The 20,001-nt window shown below is 40.5% G+C and overlaps 1 protein-coding gene across 7 annotated transcripts in view; it reads right to left on the bottom strand.

Moving 5' to 3' along the window:
• LOC139757302 (apolipoprotein D-like) overlaps positions 1-20,001 on the bottom strand; it is a 64,637-nt gene that overhangs the window by 36,506 nt on the left and 8,130 nt on the right. For 4 of the 7 annotated variants that reach the window (XM_071677686.1, XM_071677688.1, XM_071677685.1 and 1 more), the window contains exon 2: positions 12,899-13,015. In XM_071677686.1, coding sequence (XP_071533787.1) covers positions 12,899-13,012 — 114 coding nt within the window. In that variant the 5' untranslated portion in view covers positions 13,013-13,015. The remainder of the gene's footprint in view (positions 1-12,898; positions 13,016-20,001) is intronic. The other 3 variants (XM_071677689.1, XM_071677687.1, XM_071677684.1) reach the window with 1 other exon arrangement.

Here is a 20,001-nt window from a genome sequence, read left to right as displayed (position 1 = left end):
TATTTAAGTATATTTCTTAATTCATATATTTTCTGGTCATATGTACGGATGGTTGTAAGTCGCACAGGGGAGCATCTGTATGTGTATGTGAGTAGATGTGTCTTTCTTCATTTGTTTCCTGTGCTTACGTGGGAAAATGTGATCAAGTGTAACATATAGTGGAGATGGCAGGACAAGCAATCCAATTGGAGAGTGAAATGCCAAGGCATCCAACTTGGACTGAAGAAGATTTTGAGCAATTGGAGCCTGAACATGCAGGAGGGTGAGAGCCATGCAAGGACTAGAGTGAATTGGAACAATGTGGTATACTGGGGTTGATGTGCTGTCAGTGGACTGAACCAGGGCATGTGAAATGTTTAGGGTAAACCATGGAAAGGTCTGTGGGGCCTAGATGTGGATAGGAAGCTGTGGTTTTAGTGCCTTACACACGACAGCTAAAGAGTGAGTGTGAACGAATGTGGCCTTTTTTGTCTGTTTCCTGGCACTACCTCGCTGATGCAGCAGGTGGCGATGCTGTTTCCTGTGGGGCAGGGTGGTGCTGGATATGGATGAAGGCAAGCAAATATGAATATGTACATGTGTATATATGTATATGTCTGTGCATGTGTATGTATATGCGTACATGTTGATATGTATATGTGCGCATATGTATATATGAGTGGATGGGGTCTTTCTTCATCTGTTTCTTGGTGCTACCTCGCTGACATGGGAAAATAGCGATCCAAACCTGGGGTAGGGGAGAAAGAATTCTACCTCCGTATTCCTTGCATATTGTAAAAGGCAGCTGGATGGGGCAGAAGCATGAGATTGGAGACCCTCCTCCTCATGAGTTTCAATTTCTAAAACATGGAATAGAAGGAGCCATGTAAGGAGTTCTCATCCTCCTCAAAGGCTGAGGCTGTGGTGTATAAATGTGTGTGGATGTAAGCAAGATGAGAAAAGAGGAGATATATGTAGTATGTTTGAGGAAAGAAACCTATATGTTCTGGCACTGAGTGAAACAAAGCTCAAGGGTAAAGCTCAAGGGTAAAGGGAAAGAATGGTTTGGAAATGTCTTAGAAATATAGTCAGGGTGTTGGTGAGAAGACAAGATCTAAGGAAGGAGTAGCACTACTCCTGAAGGTGTTGTGGGAGTGTGTGAAAGAATGTAAGGAAATGACTTCTAGACTGATATTGATAAAAATGAAAGTGGATGACAAGATATGTAAGATTATTAGTGCTTATGCACCTGGCAATGATAGGCAAGTGTTTTGGGAGTAGCTGAGTGAGTGTGTCAGCAGTTTTGATGCAAGAGCCCAGGTACTAGTGATGGGTGATTTGAACATGAAGATAAGTGATGTAGCAGTTTAGGGTATAATTGGGGAGGGGGACAGGGTATTCTGTATTATAAACTGAAATGGTTAACAGCTTGTGATGATCTGTGCTTAAAAAGGTCTGGTGATTGAGAATCCCTGGTTTAAAAAGAGGGACATGCACAAGGATACTTATGTGAGTAGGAAAGATGGTCAGCGGGCATTACTGGATTACATGGTAATTGACAGACATGTAAAAGAGTGACTTTTGGATGCAAATGTGCTAAGATGAGCAACTGGTGGAATGTCTGATCACAATCTTATGCAGGGAAGGTTGAAGATTTGTACAGGTTTTAGGAAAAAAGGACACAATACCCCTATGAGAGAGTGATAAAAGTAAGTGAGCTTGGTAAAGGAACATGTGTGAAGAAATACCAAGAAAGACTGAGTGTAAAATGACAAGGTGAGAGTAAATGAAGCAAGGGGAGTGGCCGAAGGATGTGAAATATTTAGGAAAGCAGTGTTCATGTGTGTGAGAGATGCATGTGGCATGCAAAAGGTGGGAGGTGGGCATATTAGAAAGGGCAGTGAGTGGCGAGATGAAAAGTAAGGTTGCTAGTGAAAGAGTAAAGGGATAAATTTTGGTGGTACTTACAGATACTTATCACTGGGGGATGTAAAGGGAAAGCAAAAGGAGGTCAAGAGGAAGGTGCAGGGATTAAAAAGAGGGCATTTAAGAGGTGGAGTGAGCAAGCATTATTGGTAAACTCTAGGGAGGATAAGATGTTTTGGAAGGATGCTAATAATGTGTAAAAAAAAAAGGTGAAGTTGGAACAGGTAGTGATGAAGTAAGGAGCAGATGGAGAGAGTACTTTGAAGGTCTGTTGAATATCTTTGATGATAGAGAGGCACACTTAAGGTCTTTGGGTTGGGGTATAATGCAAAGTAAAAGTCATAGGGAATGGTTTAGTGAAGAAAGAAGAGGTGGTGAAAGCATTCTGAAGGATGAAATGTGGCAAGGTGGCTGGAGTGGATGGTATTGCTGTTGAATTTATTGAGAAGGGCATGACTGTGTTGTTGATTTGACTAGTTAGGATTTTCTGTGTATGTATGGATCATGGTGAGGTGTCTGAGGATTGGTGGAATGCATGTATAGTGCCATTGTATAAAGGTAAGGGTCATTCAGACTACAGAGGTATAAGTTTGTTAGAGTGTACCTGGTAAGTTGTATGAGAGAGAAGTGACTAAGAATGTGATGGTATGTACAGAGCATTAGACTGGGGAGGAACAGTGTGATTTCAGAAGTGGTGGAGGATGTGTGAATCAGGTGTATGCATCCAAGATTGTGTCTGAGAAATACTTAAGAAATGGATGTATTAGTGTGTGGCATTTATAAATCTAGAGAGAGCACACGGCAGGATTGATAGATATTCCTTGTGAAAGGTTTTAAAAATATATTGTGTGGGAGGAACCTGCTAGAAGTAGTGAAAAATTTTAATCAAAGATTTACGTCATGTGTACGAGTAGGAAGAGAGGGGAGTGAATGGTTCCAAGTGAAGTTTGGTCTGAAGTAGGGATGTCCAATATCACCATGGTTAATTTGTTTAATGAATAGGGTGTTGTGGGAGGTAAATGTGAGTCTTGGAGAGATGGGCAAGTATGCAGTTTGTGAGGGATAAGAGGGCTTGGGAAGTGAGTCAGTTATTGCTTGCTGATAGTACAGCACTGATGGGAGATTTGAGTGAGAGACTGCAGAAGTTGGTGACCGTCTGGAAGGGAGTGTGAAAGAAGTTGAGAATGAATGTGAATAAAAGCAAGATTATCAGGTTTAGCATAGTTGAGGGGCAAGTTAATTTGGGTGTGACTTTCAATAGAGAAAGATTAGGGGAAGTGAAGTATTTTAGATACCTGGGATTGGACATGACAGCAGATGGAACCAAGGAAGTGGTAATGAGTCATAGGGTGGGTGAGGGAGCAAGGGTCCTGAGAGCAATGAAGTGTGTGTGACAATAGAGACTGTTTTCCGTATTTTTGAAGTTGTAGTAGTCCCATCATTAAAACCATCTTATCAAAACTACTGACACACTCACTCAGCTGCTCCCAGAACACTTAACTCTCATAAGCCTTCTCATGGCTGGGGGCATAAGCACCCATTTTATCCATTCCGATTTCATTTTTTAACCACATCAGTCTGATACTCACTTCTTTACTTTCTTTGACATATACCTATAAATCCTGCTTCAACAGTAATGCTGCCCTTTCCACAGCTTTTGTACTCACACCAACAACTAACCCTTAAGACATTCTGAAACCATTTTTCCCTTTACCCTTGATATTTGTTTAACTTAGAGCCAGGTATCTAGGTTCCTTTCCTCAAACATTCATCTCTCCCTTTTTCTCATCTTGGTTACATATTCACACATTCAGGATCCCCTACATGAGCCTTCAAGGAGGATGAGTACCCTATGCTTGGCTCCTTCTTCTGTTCCATCTTATGGAAATTGATGAGAGGTGATACCGGGAGAAAAATAAGATGCAATGCTTTTGATTCAACCCTAGTTAGTTGAGATGTTTAGGGTGAGCCTCCTCAGATTTGTGATCAGTCCTCTATAACTGGAAGAATAAAACCCCTGTAGATGTGAAGCAGCTTCTCACGAGAAGAACAGTTATGGCACCTATACAACACACCAAGATTTTGAGAAACAGACTGTGATACATGGAGTTTCCAGGACAGAGTGGAGAATGTGGTCACACTCAACAAGTTTATATTATTACAAGATACAGTTGCAGAGCTTTGAAATTGAGCAGAGGGAAACAAATGATTGTTAGAAAGACTTATAGAGAGAAATTATATTTCAGTACTTAAACTTTACAGGGTTACTGCTTCCTCAATCCAAAATGCAGCACAGGTCCGATATGAGAGGAAATATTAGTATGAGAAAGAAAACAAGTATTACATGGAGAAGAAGAAGAATAGCAAGTTGAAGTATATAAAGTGGAATCCTGACCATAAGAGGGAATAGGGTGAGAAGAAGAGAAACTATTTGCTGCAGAAAGAATGAGAGTAGGTGATAGGACAAAACACTAAGGAACACCACTATTGATAGGATAGGAGGGGGATATCACTCCCTTGGCAACTACTGCACTTGATTAGTCAGAGAGGAAACTATGCATTAAAGAACACAGGGAAGAGAAACCAAAGGGAAAAGTTTAGAAAGCAAGGATTTATGCCACATCCTGTCAAATGCTTTGGAGATGTCAAGGGCTGTGACAAAAGTTTCACCAAAATCTCTGAGACAGCAGGACCAGAGATGAATCACACAGGAAAAAAGATCACCTGTAGATCTAGCTAAGCAAAATATAAACTGGTGGTCTGAAAGATAGGAATCAGATTCTGTTTGTAAAAGTGAGAGATTCAAGGACTTTGGAGATAGCACAAGTGAGAACAGTGGGACAATAGTTGGAGGGGTTTGAGTGGTCTCCTTTCTTAGGGATGGGCTGCACTGTGTGCTTCCAAGTAGAAGGGAAAGACTAGGATTTTTGAAGGCAAAATAGGCAAGCAAAGATTGACGCTAGTTCAGAGGCACTCTCCTTTACAATTTGAGGAGATATGCTATCTGAATTATATGCCTTTGTCTATCTGGATTGGATAGAGTACAAGAAACACCATGCACAAGGGGAATGTAGGAGTTAGCATAATTTCAGAGGGAGGAGGTGAGGATGGAGGATTACAATCTGAATCATCCAAAGTTGAGTTAGAGGAAATAAGTTGCCAAAAAGAGCACCTTTATCTCTGAGAGTAGGCAACACATGGATCATGTCAGAAATGAGGAGGAAAGGCTGAATTACAGAAGTTGTTAAAGAAGCTATTGGTTAAGAACCAAAAAGCCATGTCAGTAGAAGAAGTCATGTCAGCACACTTTCTCAGTTCTTTGAAGAACAGCTTTGCAATGATTCCAAGCAGAAATGAATGTAAAGTGGGTTTCTGAGGAAGGGAAGAGTTTCATGTTCCATTTTCATGGTCCCTGATGCAACAGGCATCAGAGCAGAGGCAATCAAGCTAAGAATGAGAGGAAAAAGATTTAGAAGAGGGGATGTAGGACTGCACCCTAGACAAGATAACCTAGCACTAGTGGTAATAGTGCTAGTGATTGTCTGACAATTGAGATTATGATAGTACTAGTAGTGGTCTGGCAAGTGAGAGTATGGTAGTGCTAGTAGTAGTCTCGAAAGTGAGAGAATGGTAGCACATGCAGTGGTCAGGCAAGTGAGATTATGGTAGTACTGGAGTGGTCTGGCAAGTGAGAGTGTATGAGAGAGAGAGTTGTGAGAGTGCAGAGGAAGGCCCTTAATTGATCATTTCCCTCCCCCTTCCCATACTGACCTTACACATAACTCAGCATGTGAACTATTCTTGCATTGACCTACCAATGACCTTTGCCCCCCCCTGAGTGTGCTGACTTTAGGCTTTCCTTGTGTTGACCATTGGCCCTCCATGTCTTAACCTTAGGCTCTCCATTTTGTGAACTTTTGGCCTCCAGTTCTTGACCTTTGTCTGTCTGTGTTCTAACCTTTTACATCCATGTTTTGACCTTCAACCTTCCCGAAGTTGTAAATGCAAAGGCTATAAATACCCTTAAATCGAGGCTAACAAATACTTCAGTGGCATCTGTTATCAGTACAGCAAAACAAAAGTCCTGTTTGCCAATAATTATACATCTTTATTTTTAAAGATGAAAAAGTTCCTTTCCCCTAATTATGTCATTCTTATTCATATACCAAAGTGGACAGTAGATTTCATCAGACTGACAGAAATTTTCTCTTCCACACTTTCCAACTGAATTTCCATGAGAGTATTTTCCACCATTTTCCTACTTACAGATGAGCCAGAAGGAAAGAGATATCTTTTGGTTTGCAATCCTCTTCCTGCCACTATAATTAAAAAATCATCACGGAGCATCACTCCACCTGTTATATATCCACATTTTGCTTCCATGTGTCTTAATATTAGGCCCTCTGTATCTTTATCTTTCATCCTCCATGTTTTGACCTTTATCCTTCCGTGACTTGTCCGCTGGTTTTTGTGTCTTGACCTTTGCCATTCCTTGCGTTGACCTCCAGCTCTCCACGCTGACCTTTAGACCTCTGTGCCGACTTTTGGTTCTAATGTTAGTCTGCTCCTTCTTGTGTTGACCTTCTTTACTTTTTGGCCCCATATGTTGACCTTCAGTTTTTAATCTTTCTTAATCTATGGCTCTCTGTGTGTTGATCTTTGGCCTTTCTTGTGGGATCTTTGACCTTTCTTGTGTTAACCTATGAGCTTCTATGTTGACCTTTAGTTTTCTAAGCATCATCCTGTGGCTCTCTGTGTGTTGACCTCTGGCTTTCTGTATGTTAATCTTCCATCTGTATGCTGACCTCTAGTTCTGTGTGATGGCCTTTGCCCCTTTGTGTGTTGACTGACCTTGTTGACCTTTGGTTAGTCTTGTGTTGGCCTTGCTGACTTTAGGCCTACCTTGCATTGGCCTTGTTGCTATCCTCAGGTCTATCTTGTGATGGCCTTGCTAACCTTTGACCGTTTTTATGCTGAACTGGGTCTTGTCCTCTAGACTTCCTTGTGCTTGCCTTGTTATTCTTTGGCCTTCCTTTTGCTGGCCTTACTGAGTTCCTTGTGCCAACGTATGGTCTTCCTTGTGCTGACATTAACCTTCTTTGTGCTGATCTTTAGCCTTCCTTGTGTTTGCATTGCTTAGTTCCTTGTGCTGATTGTTAGCCTTAAATGTGCTGGCCTCTGGCCTCCCTTGTGCTGAACTTTCCCTTTCACTGCACTGACTTTTGGTCTCCTTTGTGTTGACTTTTGACCTTCGTATTGTTGACCTATGGCCTTAGGTTATTTCTGTGACACTATCATACGTGACTTGTTCATAGTGAATGTTACTATCACTTTAAACACAAACTGGTACATAGTGAATCATACTTCACTTTAAACACAAATGACTTACACAATAAATGTTACTGTCACTTTAAACTGTCTCACAGTAAATGTTACTGCCGCTTCAGACATATGACTGGTGTACAGTAAAAGTTACTGTCACTTTAAAAGCATATGATTGATACACAGGAAATGTTACTGTCATTTTAAACATGTATGAGTGGTAGACAGCAAATACTACTGTCACTTAAAACATGTGACTGGTAAATAGTAAATGTTAGTCACTTTAAAAGCATATGATTGATACACAGGAAATGTTACTGTCACTTTAAACATATATGAGTGGTAGACAGCAAATGCTACTGTCACTTCAAACATGTGACTGGTAAACAGTAAATGTTAATGTCACTTTAAAAATGTATGACTTTTATACAATAATGTTACTGTCACTTTAGACACACATGACTGGTACACATTAAATGTTACCGTCACTTTAAACACATATGACTGCTACACAATGAATGTTACTCTCACTTTAGACACATTTGACTGGTACACAGTATATGTCACTTTAGACTTAAGATTGGTACACAGTAAATGCTACAGTCACTTCATACATATGACTGGTAAATGGTAAATGCTACTTTCACTTTAGACCCCTATTATTGGTGCACAGTAAATGCTACTATCACTTAAAGACACCTATTATTGGTAAACAGTAAATGTTACTTTCACATTAAAACACACATGACTGGTACACATTAAATGCTGCTCTCACTTTAAACACATGACTGGTACACAGTAAATGCCACACTTAATTTAGAAACACAGGAATGGTACACATTAAATGTTATTGTCACTTTAAGCACAAATGAATGCTATACAGTAAATGTTACTGTCACTTTAAACATACATGACTGGTGCACAGTAAATGCTTCTCTCACTTTAGACACATTAAATGAGGCAAAACTGCCCTCACAAATAATAACACCAAAAGAAGAGTACTTACAGCTTGCCTTACCTCTAACAGAGAAAATTTAAAGTACAAATGAATTCCTACATAGATCACCAAAACACAACAGAAATCTACTTAGTTATTTACAAAAGAAATATTAGAAGAGTAACCTCTGCCAACTACAAAACAGTAAACACATGAGTCAATTTCCTTTCAAAACTAAATGAAACCTTTCTTTTTTTTCACTTGATGACCATTTCCCATGTTAGCAAGGTAGCGCCAAGAAGACAAAGAAAGGCCACATCCACCCAAATCCATTCTGAAGCTATCAAATGTACTGCAGCGAAGTAACAGCTCCCTATCTACAACCAGGTCCCACAGAACTTTCCATGGTTTACCCTAGACACGTAACATGCTCTGTTTCAGTCCAGTGACAGCATATCGACCCCAGTATACCACATCATTTCAGTTCACTCTGTTCAATGCACACCTTTCTCCCTCCCGCATGTTCAATCCCCAATTGCTCAAAAGCTTTTTCACTCCGTCCTTCCATCTCCAATTTGATCTCCCCATTCTCCTTGAAACTTTATTCACATTAAATACAATTTGTACATATTCACATTAAAAAAATATACAAGGTTATATATGGTGCATAGAGAATCACAAATTGTTTTGGTGATATGGAAATTGCTGGCAGTGAGGATATTGTGGATTTTTGACAGGAATCAGTGTTGAGACTTGGCATCGTCTATGGGATACTGGTCACAAGTGGACGTACAATACCAAGAACTGTATAGCAGGTTCTAGCCTGTTATGTCGTGTCACAAGAGGCTACATTGAGGGAGATGAAATGTCCCAGATGAGATCTACCCAGTTCTGCAGAGTGCAATAGAGTTATCCAAAGCTGTAGCTAGACTGTGGATATTGGCGCTAAGCTGGAGGACCATGCAGTCATGAGGAAGAGTCAGCTTGCCTAAGTAATAAGGCTGGGTTCCAGAAATAATTTACACCAAGGTGATGAAGCAAATTAATATGTTGTGGAGTTAGTGTTGGAGCAGGACTTGGAGTATGACAGTGTTGGTGGTGTTAAGGATTAATGTGCAGAAAAGTTCATAGACAGAGGCATTTAGGGTAAAAGTGTGTGAACTGTTAAACTGACTGGCATAGTAAGGTTTGGCCACATTGACCAAAGTGTGTTGTAATTTGAATTAACATAGTTACCAGGCATTGTGTTTAAAGTGAACACCCTGGATAAGAAAAATTTGTAAATTTTGAAAATAACGTATTTGATGTGAATAAGGTTACACTTAGTTTTGAACGAAAATTGACCTGTGTGTTTATCGTTTTGTAGTTAGCAGAGATTTTCTTGTAATATTTTTTCCTAAATAACTAAGTAGATTTTTGTTCTGTTCCAGTGACTTATGCAGGACATCATTTGCACTTTAATTTTTCTCTGTACCCTGTACTCTCCAATTGGTGTTATTATCCTTTGTGGGCATTTTCATTTCCTGGGATGCTAGCTACACAAGGCAGGAAGCAAAGGGAGCAGTGGCCTAGGTTTTTGTCAAGTTTGACAGCAATCTCTGATAGTACCCTAAACTCGGTGATGTAGTTTTACAGCAATCTTTGATAGTACCCAACACCTGGTTATGTCGTTTGACAGCAATCTTTGATAGTACCCTACAACCAGTTACGCCACTTGACAGCAATTTTCAATAGTACCCTAAACCTGGTTACAAGATTTTTGCCCCATTACCTATCGTTTGGAGTGGAACCTCATCTGCCCTTGGACAGATTCTGTATGTACATTGAAAAGGCAACTAGAGCCCATTGTCAGTGGATCAGAAAATGAAGAGAAACGCTACACTTGCTGGAGAGTGGCTAAAGAAAATATACTGTGGTACTAGGCAGGGAATCAAAGAAAGTGGAACAGACAGGACAGGGCAATGCTGTTGTAAGCAAGACAGCTGGTGCTACTAGACTTCCAAACTTGACCTTGCCTTACACTGTAATGTTGGTACGCTTTCCCTCTTCTATAAGTATTACTTCGGTTTTTGCTCCTTAGAGCTGGCTGCTTGTATGCCATCATCACTAGCTAGACCACATAATACTCAGCAAACTGCTGCATCACATGATAACTGAGTGGCTGTTGGTAACTCAAGGATGAGCCTTTTTGATAACAGTTTCTTTCCCAACACATCAAAGCTTTGGAACTCTGTCTTCTCATGTCTTTCCCAATAACTATGACCTGGTACATTTTAAGAGGTTTTTCACTTCCTCCAAAATTTTTAAACAATATCCTTTGTCACTTCTTTTTCCCTTTCATAATCCTCTATACACTTCAATTAAGGCCCGGCTTTGATATGGACTTTTGTCCGTGACTGGAGCCTTCAACACAAAAATATAATGTTGTTCAAAGGTCTTCATGGTCACATGGTCCACTGTACCATCATAGGACCATCTCAGTGATACCATAGTCTACTGTACTGTTGTATGAATGTCTTTGTGATAAAATGGTCCACTATTCCATTGTAGGACTGTCTTAGTGATCACATAGTGTACTATACTGTTGTTCGAATGTCTTTGTGACCAAATGGTCCACTATCCCATTGTAGGACTGTCTTAGTAATCACATAGTTCACTATGCTGTTGTACAAATGTCTTCATGATCACATGGTTCATTATAGCTTTACTGCACAGTCTTGGTGAGCACATGTTCATCATACAGTTGTAAGAATGTCATGTGATCACATGATTTACTATACTGCTATATGACTGCCTTGGTGATCACATGGTCCACTGTACAGTTGTATGAGTCTTGGTGATCCCATGGTCTGCTATTCTGTTTTAGCACAGTTTTTTTCTCAATGATATTTTAGGGAGTCTGTGATCACATGGTTCACTATACTGTTGTAGTACTATCTGAGTGATCATATGGTAGAGCTGTCTTGATCACATGGCCCATTATGCTGTTGTTGAACTCTTGGTGTTCACTTGGTCCACCACACTTTTGTAGGACTGTCTTTTTGATCGCATGTTCCACTATATTCTACAGATCTATCTTGTGATCTCATGGTCCACTATCATCTTGTATAATAATCTTGGTTATTACAAATTACATTAGACTCTCTTGATCACTTGATTCACTATCCTGTTGTAAAATAATCTCATTATCATAATAACTTTAGACTGTCTTGATCACATGATCCATTATCCTACTGTATAATAATCATAGTTATCACAATAATGTTAGCCTGTCTTGATCACATTGTCCACTATAAAGAGGAAGGGCTCTCTTGGTCATTTGATCCAGTGTTCTGTTGTAGGGTTAAGTGATGACGTCATCCATTACCCTTGAAGGATGTGTTGATGATCAAATGGTCTGCTATTTTTTTAATAAACTGTATTGGAGATTACATGGTTCTCTAAATTGTTGTAGAACTGTCTTGGTGACTACATAGTTAACTAAAATGTTGTAGGACCCTTGATAACCACATGATCTACTCCAGTGTAATTACCTATTTGTGCTATAAGAGGAGGGAGTTTTACACTCGTGGGGCCACATCTCTTCAACATTTACTACTATCATACAACTTCTAAAATTCCTGTATGGTGTCTGCATTTACCATTGTTCGTTCACCACTCATACTAAATATACTTTTTCACATCTTCTGTAACAAGTTTCCTAATTTCATGTTGTGTGCTTTAGTTGTTCTACCCCTCCATCTTTCAATGAAATGTTAGCAGCTCACATGATCAGTCTGTTTTGAAAACATAAAGGTTGTAATCAGGTCACCCATAACGCATCTCTTTTGCCAAGGTGGGAAAATGTAAGGTTTCTAGTCTTTTCCCTGTAACTTGGCTCCCTTGATTCCAGTACCATTTTGTTCTCGTCTCGACCTCCTCTATCACCTCTTTGTGCTTCTTTAGCTGCAGTGACCAGACCTGGGAAGCATATTATAATTTGGTCTTATGTAAGATGTGAGCAACTTGCTGAAATTTTTTCTTTTCCATCAACATCAGTGCATTTCTAATATTTGCAGGAAAAGTGGTTTCCCTAATATATTCCTAAGTTGGGACTCTTCGAGACTTTTTAGGGACAAGGGAAATAAATGCAATTAATTAAGAATGGTTCATTGAATTTAGGCAGCCATTCTACACAACCAAATAGTCCATTCTCCACATCCAGGAGGTACTTGATGTACAGCTAGCCATTCTCAACACAACCAAGGGTTACTATCTCTACACAACCAGATAGTCCATTCTCTACATCCATGAGGTACTTGCTATACAGCTAACAATTCTTAACACAACCAAGGGTTCTACCTTTAGAACTGGCATCAGCCAAAGGATGCTACCCACACAGTCAAGTGCTTCTGCTCTCAAACACTCAAAAGTACCTACTACGCAGACAGGGGTACTTCTTACACAGTCAAGAGGTCCTGCAAATACAGTCATAAGGTACTTCCTACACAGAAAAGGGTACTTCTTACACAGGTAGGTGGTCCTGCATTCACAACAATGAGGAAAGAGGTACTTCCTACACAACAATGGGAGATTCCCTACACAGCAAGGAAGTATTACCTTCACAGCCATGAGGTATTCCCTACATAGGTACTCCCATCACGTGGGTGGGAAGTGTATGATGATACAACTCGCCTTGTTAACAGATAGGTACTCCCATCACGTGGGTGGAAAGTGTATGATGATACAACTCACCTTGTTAACAGAAAGTTTAGGGAAAGGGTCAGCTCTTGGGCATCTACCCCAGCCCCAGTCATGGCCAATCACCGCTCCCATCACCATCACCAGCATCACCAACCCCACCTGCATCTGCTGAAGGAGACACCAAAGTTATAATACACCACTATCACCACTTGCATCTGCTGGAGATGAGCACTGTTATGATACATCACTATCACCACTTGCATCTGCCTGAGGAGATTACTACTGTTATACCAGCATCACCACCTGCATCTGTCGGAGGAGATGAAAATGTTGTAGTACACCACCATCACCACCTGCATCTGCTGGAGGAGATGAAAATGTTATAGTGCACCACCATCACCACTTGCATCTGCTGGAGAAGATTACTACTGTTATAATACACCACCATCACCACATGCATCTGCTGGAGGAGAAAATGTTAAAGTACATCACAAATCACCACCTGAATCTGCTTGAGGAGATGACCACTGTTATAAATACACCACCATCACCACCTGCATTTGCTGGAGGAGATGACCACTGTTATAGTACACCTCTATCACCACCTGCATCTGCCAGACGGGATTCCATTGTTATAATACACCACTATCACCACCTGCATCTGCTGGAGGAGATATCACTTATAATACAACACTATCATTACATGCATCTGGTAAGAGATGATCACTGTTATGATGCACCACCATCCCCACCTACATCACCAGAGAAGATGGCCTTTGTTATAATAAACCACCATCACCACCTGCATCTGCTGAAGGAGATGACCACTGTTATAATACACCACCTGCATCTTTCGGAGGAGATGACGACTGTTATAATACACCACGATCACCACTTGCATCTGCCAGACAAGACTCCATGGTTATAATAAACCACTATCACCACCTGCATCTGCTGGAGGAGATACCACTTATAATACAGCACTATCACCACATGCATCTGATAGAGATGATCACTGTTATGATGTACCACCATCCCCACCTACATCTGCTGGAGGAGATGGCCTTTGTTATAATACACCACCATCACCACCTGCATCTGCTGAAGGAGATGACCACTGTTTTAATACACCACCTGCATCTTTCGGAGGAGATGACCACTGTTATAGTACACCACCATCACCAACTGCATCTTCTAGAGATGACCAGTTATAATACAGTACCATCATCACTTGCATTTGCTGGAGGAGATGACCATTGTTATAATACACCACCATCACCACATATATCTGCCAGACGAGACTCTATAGTTATAATACACCACTATCACCACCTGCATCTGCTGGAGGAGATACCACTTATAATACAGCACTATCACCACATGCATCTGATGGAGGAGATGATCAGTTATGATGCACCACCATCCCCACCTACATCTGCTGGAGGAGATGGCCTTTGTTATAATACACCACTGTCACCACCTGCATCTGTCAGAGATGACCACTGTTATAATACACCACCATCACCACCTGCATCTTCTGGAGATGACTACTGTTATAATAAACTACTATTACCACCTGCATCTGCTGGAGGAGATGACCACTGCTATAATACACCACTATCTTCACCTGCATCTGCTGGAGACACTACAGTTATAATATGCCACTATCATTACCTGCAGCTATTGGAGGAGATGCCACTGTTATAATACACCAACATCACCACCTGCATCTGCTAAAAAGATAACCACTTTTACTATACACCACCATCACCACCTACATCTGCCATAGGAGATGGCTTCAATTATGATGCACCACCATCACCACCTGCATCTGCCGGAGGAGATGGCCAATATTACAAAACACCACCATCACCATCTGTAATTGCTGGAGGAAATGACCACTGTTATGATACACCACCTGCATCTGCCGGAGGAGATAACCATTGTTGTCATCATTAGCATCAGAGCTGTACCAAAGAAAGAAAGCCAACTAGATAGGGGAACCAAAGGGAAGCCGTCATCACTAGTGTTAGAGCTGTACCATACTAAGAAAGGCAACTAGATGGCAGTCTCAAAGGGAAGCCATCATCACTAGTGTCAGTGCTGTACCAAAGAAAAAAAGCCAACTAGAAAGGGTCCCAAAGGGAAGTCGTCATCACTAGTGTCAGAGCTGTTAGTTACCAAACTAGGAAAGCCAGCTAGATGGAGGTCTCAAAGGAAGGCCATCATCACTAGTGTCAGTGCTGTACCAAATTTGGGAAGCCACCTAGAAGAGGTCCTTAAGGGAAGCCATTATCACAAGTATCACCAATGTACCAAACTAGGAAAGCTAACTAGTAGGGGTCCCTAAGGGAAGGCATCATCACTAGTGTCAGAGCTGCACCAACTAGGAAAGCGAACTAGAAGGGGTTCCTAAGGGAAGCCATCATCACTATTGTCAGTGCTGTACCAAACTAGGAATGCTATGTTTACAATTGAATAAACATCTCAAATACCGCAATCAGTGAAAATGTTTCAAGGATCTGATGAAGAAGAGTTGAAGGTAAGAGAAATAAAGGGCTCTGAAGTACTTAAATACTTGGACCAATCAAATCCTAACAAATGCAGATAACTTAGCTCCAAGATTCTTAAAGGAGGTCAGGACACAGCTTTTATAACCCATAACAAAAATATTCCAACAAATTTCTATCGGATGATCAAGTGCCAACTGACTGGAAACTTGCAAATATTACTCCTATATATAAAAAAAAGACAAAGTGCACCTTGAACTTCTCGCCAATTAGCCTTACACCAGTGTTAGGTAAAATGATAGAAAAAATAATACGCGATTTTGGAACACAAAAAAATATTGGACAACCAACACGGATTCCGCTATAGAAGATCCTGCGTGTCGAATTTGCTGAAATTTTTCAATGTTATCTATCTGAATTGGAAGAAAAAAATTACTGTCTGATGTAGTATATTTAGATTTCCAAAGGGCTTTCAATAAAGTACCTCATAAGAGACTTTTACATAAACTCAAAACAAACACATGGAATCGATGAACTCTGTACGTGGATCAGAGGCTAGCTTACTGGGAGAAAGCAGTATGCAGCATTAAACAGCAAAGCCTCAGGTTGGCAAGACAGAACAAGTGATGTGCCACTGGGGTTGATCCTAGGCCCAATTTTCATAATATAAATTAATGACCCAGAACTTAGTCACATATCTACGATCTCCAAATTAGTAGAGCTGTGTTAAACAGGTGGGACTGCAAAATGATTCAAAGAGATCTCAACTTACTAGCAGAGTGGTCAGACAAATGGCAAATGAAGTTTAATGTACACAAGTGTAAAGTTATTCACTTTGGAGACAAGAATATATGTTATGACAACATACTATTCAGAAACTCTCTAACTACAGTAACTGAAGAAAAGGACCTTGGAGCTGTCATTATCAACAATGTGAAATACACTAAACAGTGTCAGCAGCAGTAAAACAGGCAACCAAATGTTAGGTTTCATGGCCAGGAACATAGATTACAATACACCAGAAATAATTCTCACACTATAATTCTCTAGTAAGACCTCAACTTGAATATGCAGTCCAGTTTTGGTCCTCAAACTATAAAAAAGACAAGGAAAAATTAGAGCAAGTACAAAGATTTGCAACAAAATTGATACCATCCATCAGAAATCTGGCATATGAAGAGAGGCTGAAACGATTGGATCACTTCTCCCTTAAAAATTTTAGACTTTGCGGCACCTTAATCTATGTGTTCAAAATTCTGAACAAGTTCGGTAAAATAAACCACGAGCATCTTTTCGAAATACAAGAAAATGCGGTTACTAGGACAGATGGAATAAAACTCAAAGCTGAAAGATGTACAGATGTGGAAAAAGCTTCTCCTATGGGTGTGTTGAGCAGTGGAATAAGTTACAATCAGACATAGTGAATGCTAAGATTATAAACACCTTCAAAAGTCACTTTGACAAATATTGTATAAATTCAGGTATACAATGAGAACAATGCCAGAAATAAATGCATAAACAACAGGGGTAACTGGGACACTAGAAGGCTAATGTGCACAGCAAGGAGTTGGTGATGGCTTAAAAAACTACTGAACAGAATTACATTTTCTTTTCTTTCTTTTTTCAAGTTATATCTGATTTTTTCTTTTTTCAGACAACCCAGTTGTAGGCTGATCAGGCCATCTGTTGTCTGTCTTTCTCATGTAAACTCATGTAAACTACAAGGGGTCGTAAAGAGAAGCCATCATCACTAGTGTCAGAGCTGTACTAAACTAGGAAAGCTAACTAGATGGGGGTATGAGGGATGCCATCATCACTACTGTCAGAGCTTTACAAAAGAAGGAAAGCCAATTAGATGGATTTCCAAATGGAAGCCATCATTTCTAGTATCAGAGCTGTACCAAACTAGGAAAGCCAACTAGATGGGGGTCCCAAAGGGCTGCCATAATCACCAGTGTCAAAGCTGTACCAGATTAGGAAAGCCAACTGGAAGGGGTCCGACAGGGATGCCATCATCTCTGGTGTCAGAACTGTACCAAATTATAAAGGCAACTGGAAGGGGTCTCAAAGGGAGGCCATCATCACTTGTTTCAGAGGTTTACTAAAGAACATCATGTATCAGTCTGGGTTTGGATGACTTTACACTGTACTGCTCTGTGGGAAGTTTAATCAGTGTCGAAGAACATCTACAAGCTGTGTTGTCACAGTCAGCCACACCACCATCACAAAGTCTCTCCAAGTATTACCGTGGCTATGCACTACAATAAAATGAGAAGAAACTTTTAGCCGACACTTTTTGTGGATGGCCCTACTGCAATTCTTTGTCGAGGTGAAATCATTGGACCTAATATTCGACCCAAGACTTTTGTAGAAACGTCACCTCTATCAGCTAAAAATCAAAGCTATCAAAGTCCTCAGTAAATTAAAAAATTTCTTAGGAGCTTGATGACCACTTTCTACTGTTAGATTGAGCTATTAGATTGAAGCTTTTATGAAATGGGCAAAAATTGGATACATAAAGTTGAGTCATAGGTGGTTACTGGCAGAAGACCAAACTTCATTCCATGAGGAGTACTAGGTGCCACTGAGTGTCCTTTGTAGTATACCATTCTGTGGAGAGTGGTTACTGGCAGAAGACCAAACTCCATTCCATGGGGAGTTCCGGGTGCCACTGAGTGTCCTTTGTAGCATACCATTCTGTGGAGAGCGTCATAGATGTTATAGGTTGTCCCATGTAGTGCATCATTCCAAGCATCATGAGTTGTTTTTGTCCTCACTTTTACTCATGAGGATAATGGAAGGTAACAGCTGGGACACAACTCAGCAGTTTGTAATTCTGCCAACTGTTTGTAATTCTGCCAACTACAAATGCTATAAATCGAACATGCACAAAATTTTATATCATAATATCCAGATTCAAGAGACAACCTTCATAAAGTCATTGCCAGTGGCATATAATAGGCTGTCATATTCAAGTTCATTTTTTCCTAAAAAAAAAGTCCTCTTGAAAATATTACTGGAGGATAGAGCCACCTTTATTATATCCTCATCTATCTTTTTATATGTTGAAGGCTTCAGTCATGGACAAAAGTTCATATCAAAGCCACGCCTTAAAAGAAATAGAGAATTATGAACCAGAAAAAAAAAAGACAAGGGAAAGTATTTATGAATTTTTTAAATGTGCCAGGCCATAGGTATTGGCAAAGACATTAGAAGGTAGAGAGTTCCAAAGCTTCGACGTGTAGGGAAAGAAGTTAATACCAAAACGGCCTACCCTTGTGTTGCCGATGGCCACACAACAATCATGTGATGCAGCAGGTTGCTGAGTATTGTGTAGTCTAGCTAGTGCTGGGGCACACGAGCAGCCAGCTCTCGGGAACAAAAACCAAAGTAATGCCTATAGAAGAGGGAAAGTGAACCGACATTGCGGCGTAGGGAAAAGGGGTCAAGTTTGGTAGTTAGCCTAGGACAGTTTATAAGTTGGACTACTCTGACAAGTAAGACTACAGAGCTTGAACCACCCCCAGTGTGAGAGCAGCACTCCATACAAGGACGAATCAGTCCCTTGTATAAACAGCACAACAGCTCAGAAAAGAAGTTTCGACATCTAAACAGGACATCCAGTTTCTTAGAGGCATACTTAATTATTCCTGTAATGTGGGGTTTCCAAGAAGGAGTGGATATTACAGTAATACCAAGTATGTTTATTAAGTCAAGAGGTGGAATTACAGAACTGTCAAGGGAAAGGTGAGAGTTGTGAGGAGATTTCGATAGACTCTTGAGATGGGCAGAAATTGGGTCTTGGAGGCATTGAACTTAACAATATTTTGTCTATCCCACCATGATATCCTGTCCAAGTTTATTGAGAAACCTGTGTCAAGATGAGATGCAGAGTGGGTGAGGGAAGAGGGAGCAGAATTGAAGTATGGGGATGAATGCAGTGTTGAGTCTTCAGCATATGAATGCATTGGATTACTTGAGAGGAAATCATTGAAAAAAGGAGAAAAAGTGTAGGGGACAGGCCAGAACCTTGAGGGACACCAATGTTGATGGAGAAAAGGGGAGAGGTTGATCCATCAACAACCAAAGAGATAGATCAGTCAGAGAGGATGCTAAATATGAAGGAGCAAAGTGAGAGAGGAGAGCTTAGAGATGAGACCCCAATGCCACACCCTGTCAGAAGCCATAGATATGTCAAGGGCAACTAACTACATACGACTCCCCAAAATACGGCAGGGATGATGACCAGATATTAGTAAGATGGGAGAGAATATCATCAGTGGATCTCGCCTTACGGAAGCCATACTGGTGATCAGAGAGAAAAGTGATTTTCAGGGTGACTAAGGATATGGGAATTGAGGAGGGATTCAAAGGCTTTGGAAACAGTAGAAGTCAAAGCAACAGGATGAAAATTAGAGGTCGGAATGGTCACTGTTCTTTGGGATGGGAAGTATCAATGCATGCTTTCAAGAAGGAAAAGTTTTGGTTTTTAAACAAATGGAACAGACAAGCAAGCACAGATGCAAGTTCAGAGGCACTCTCTCAGTACACAGGGTAGAATGCCATAAGGACCATAAGCCTTGCATGTGTCCAGGTAAAGAAGCTCTTTTTGGATCAGCCAAAAAGAGATCACAGGAAGAGGCA

The sequence above is a fragment of the Panulirus ornatus genome, chromosome 25 (assembly GCF_036320965.1).
Source record: "Panulirus ornatus isolate Po-2019 chromosome 25, ASM3632096v1, whole genome shotgun sequence".
In the NCBI taxonomy this organism is placed as follows: Eukaryota; Metazoa; Arthropoda; class Malacostraca; order Decapoda; family Palinuridae; genus Panulirus; species Panulirus ornatus.
Note: the sequence above shows the minus strand (reverse complement) of the source record. Positions and strands in the feature narration are given on the sequence as shown.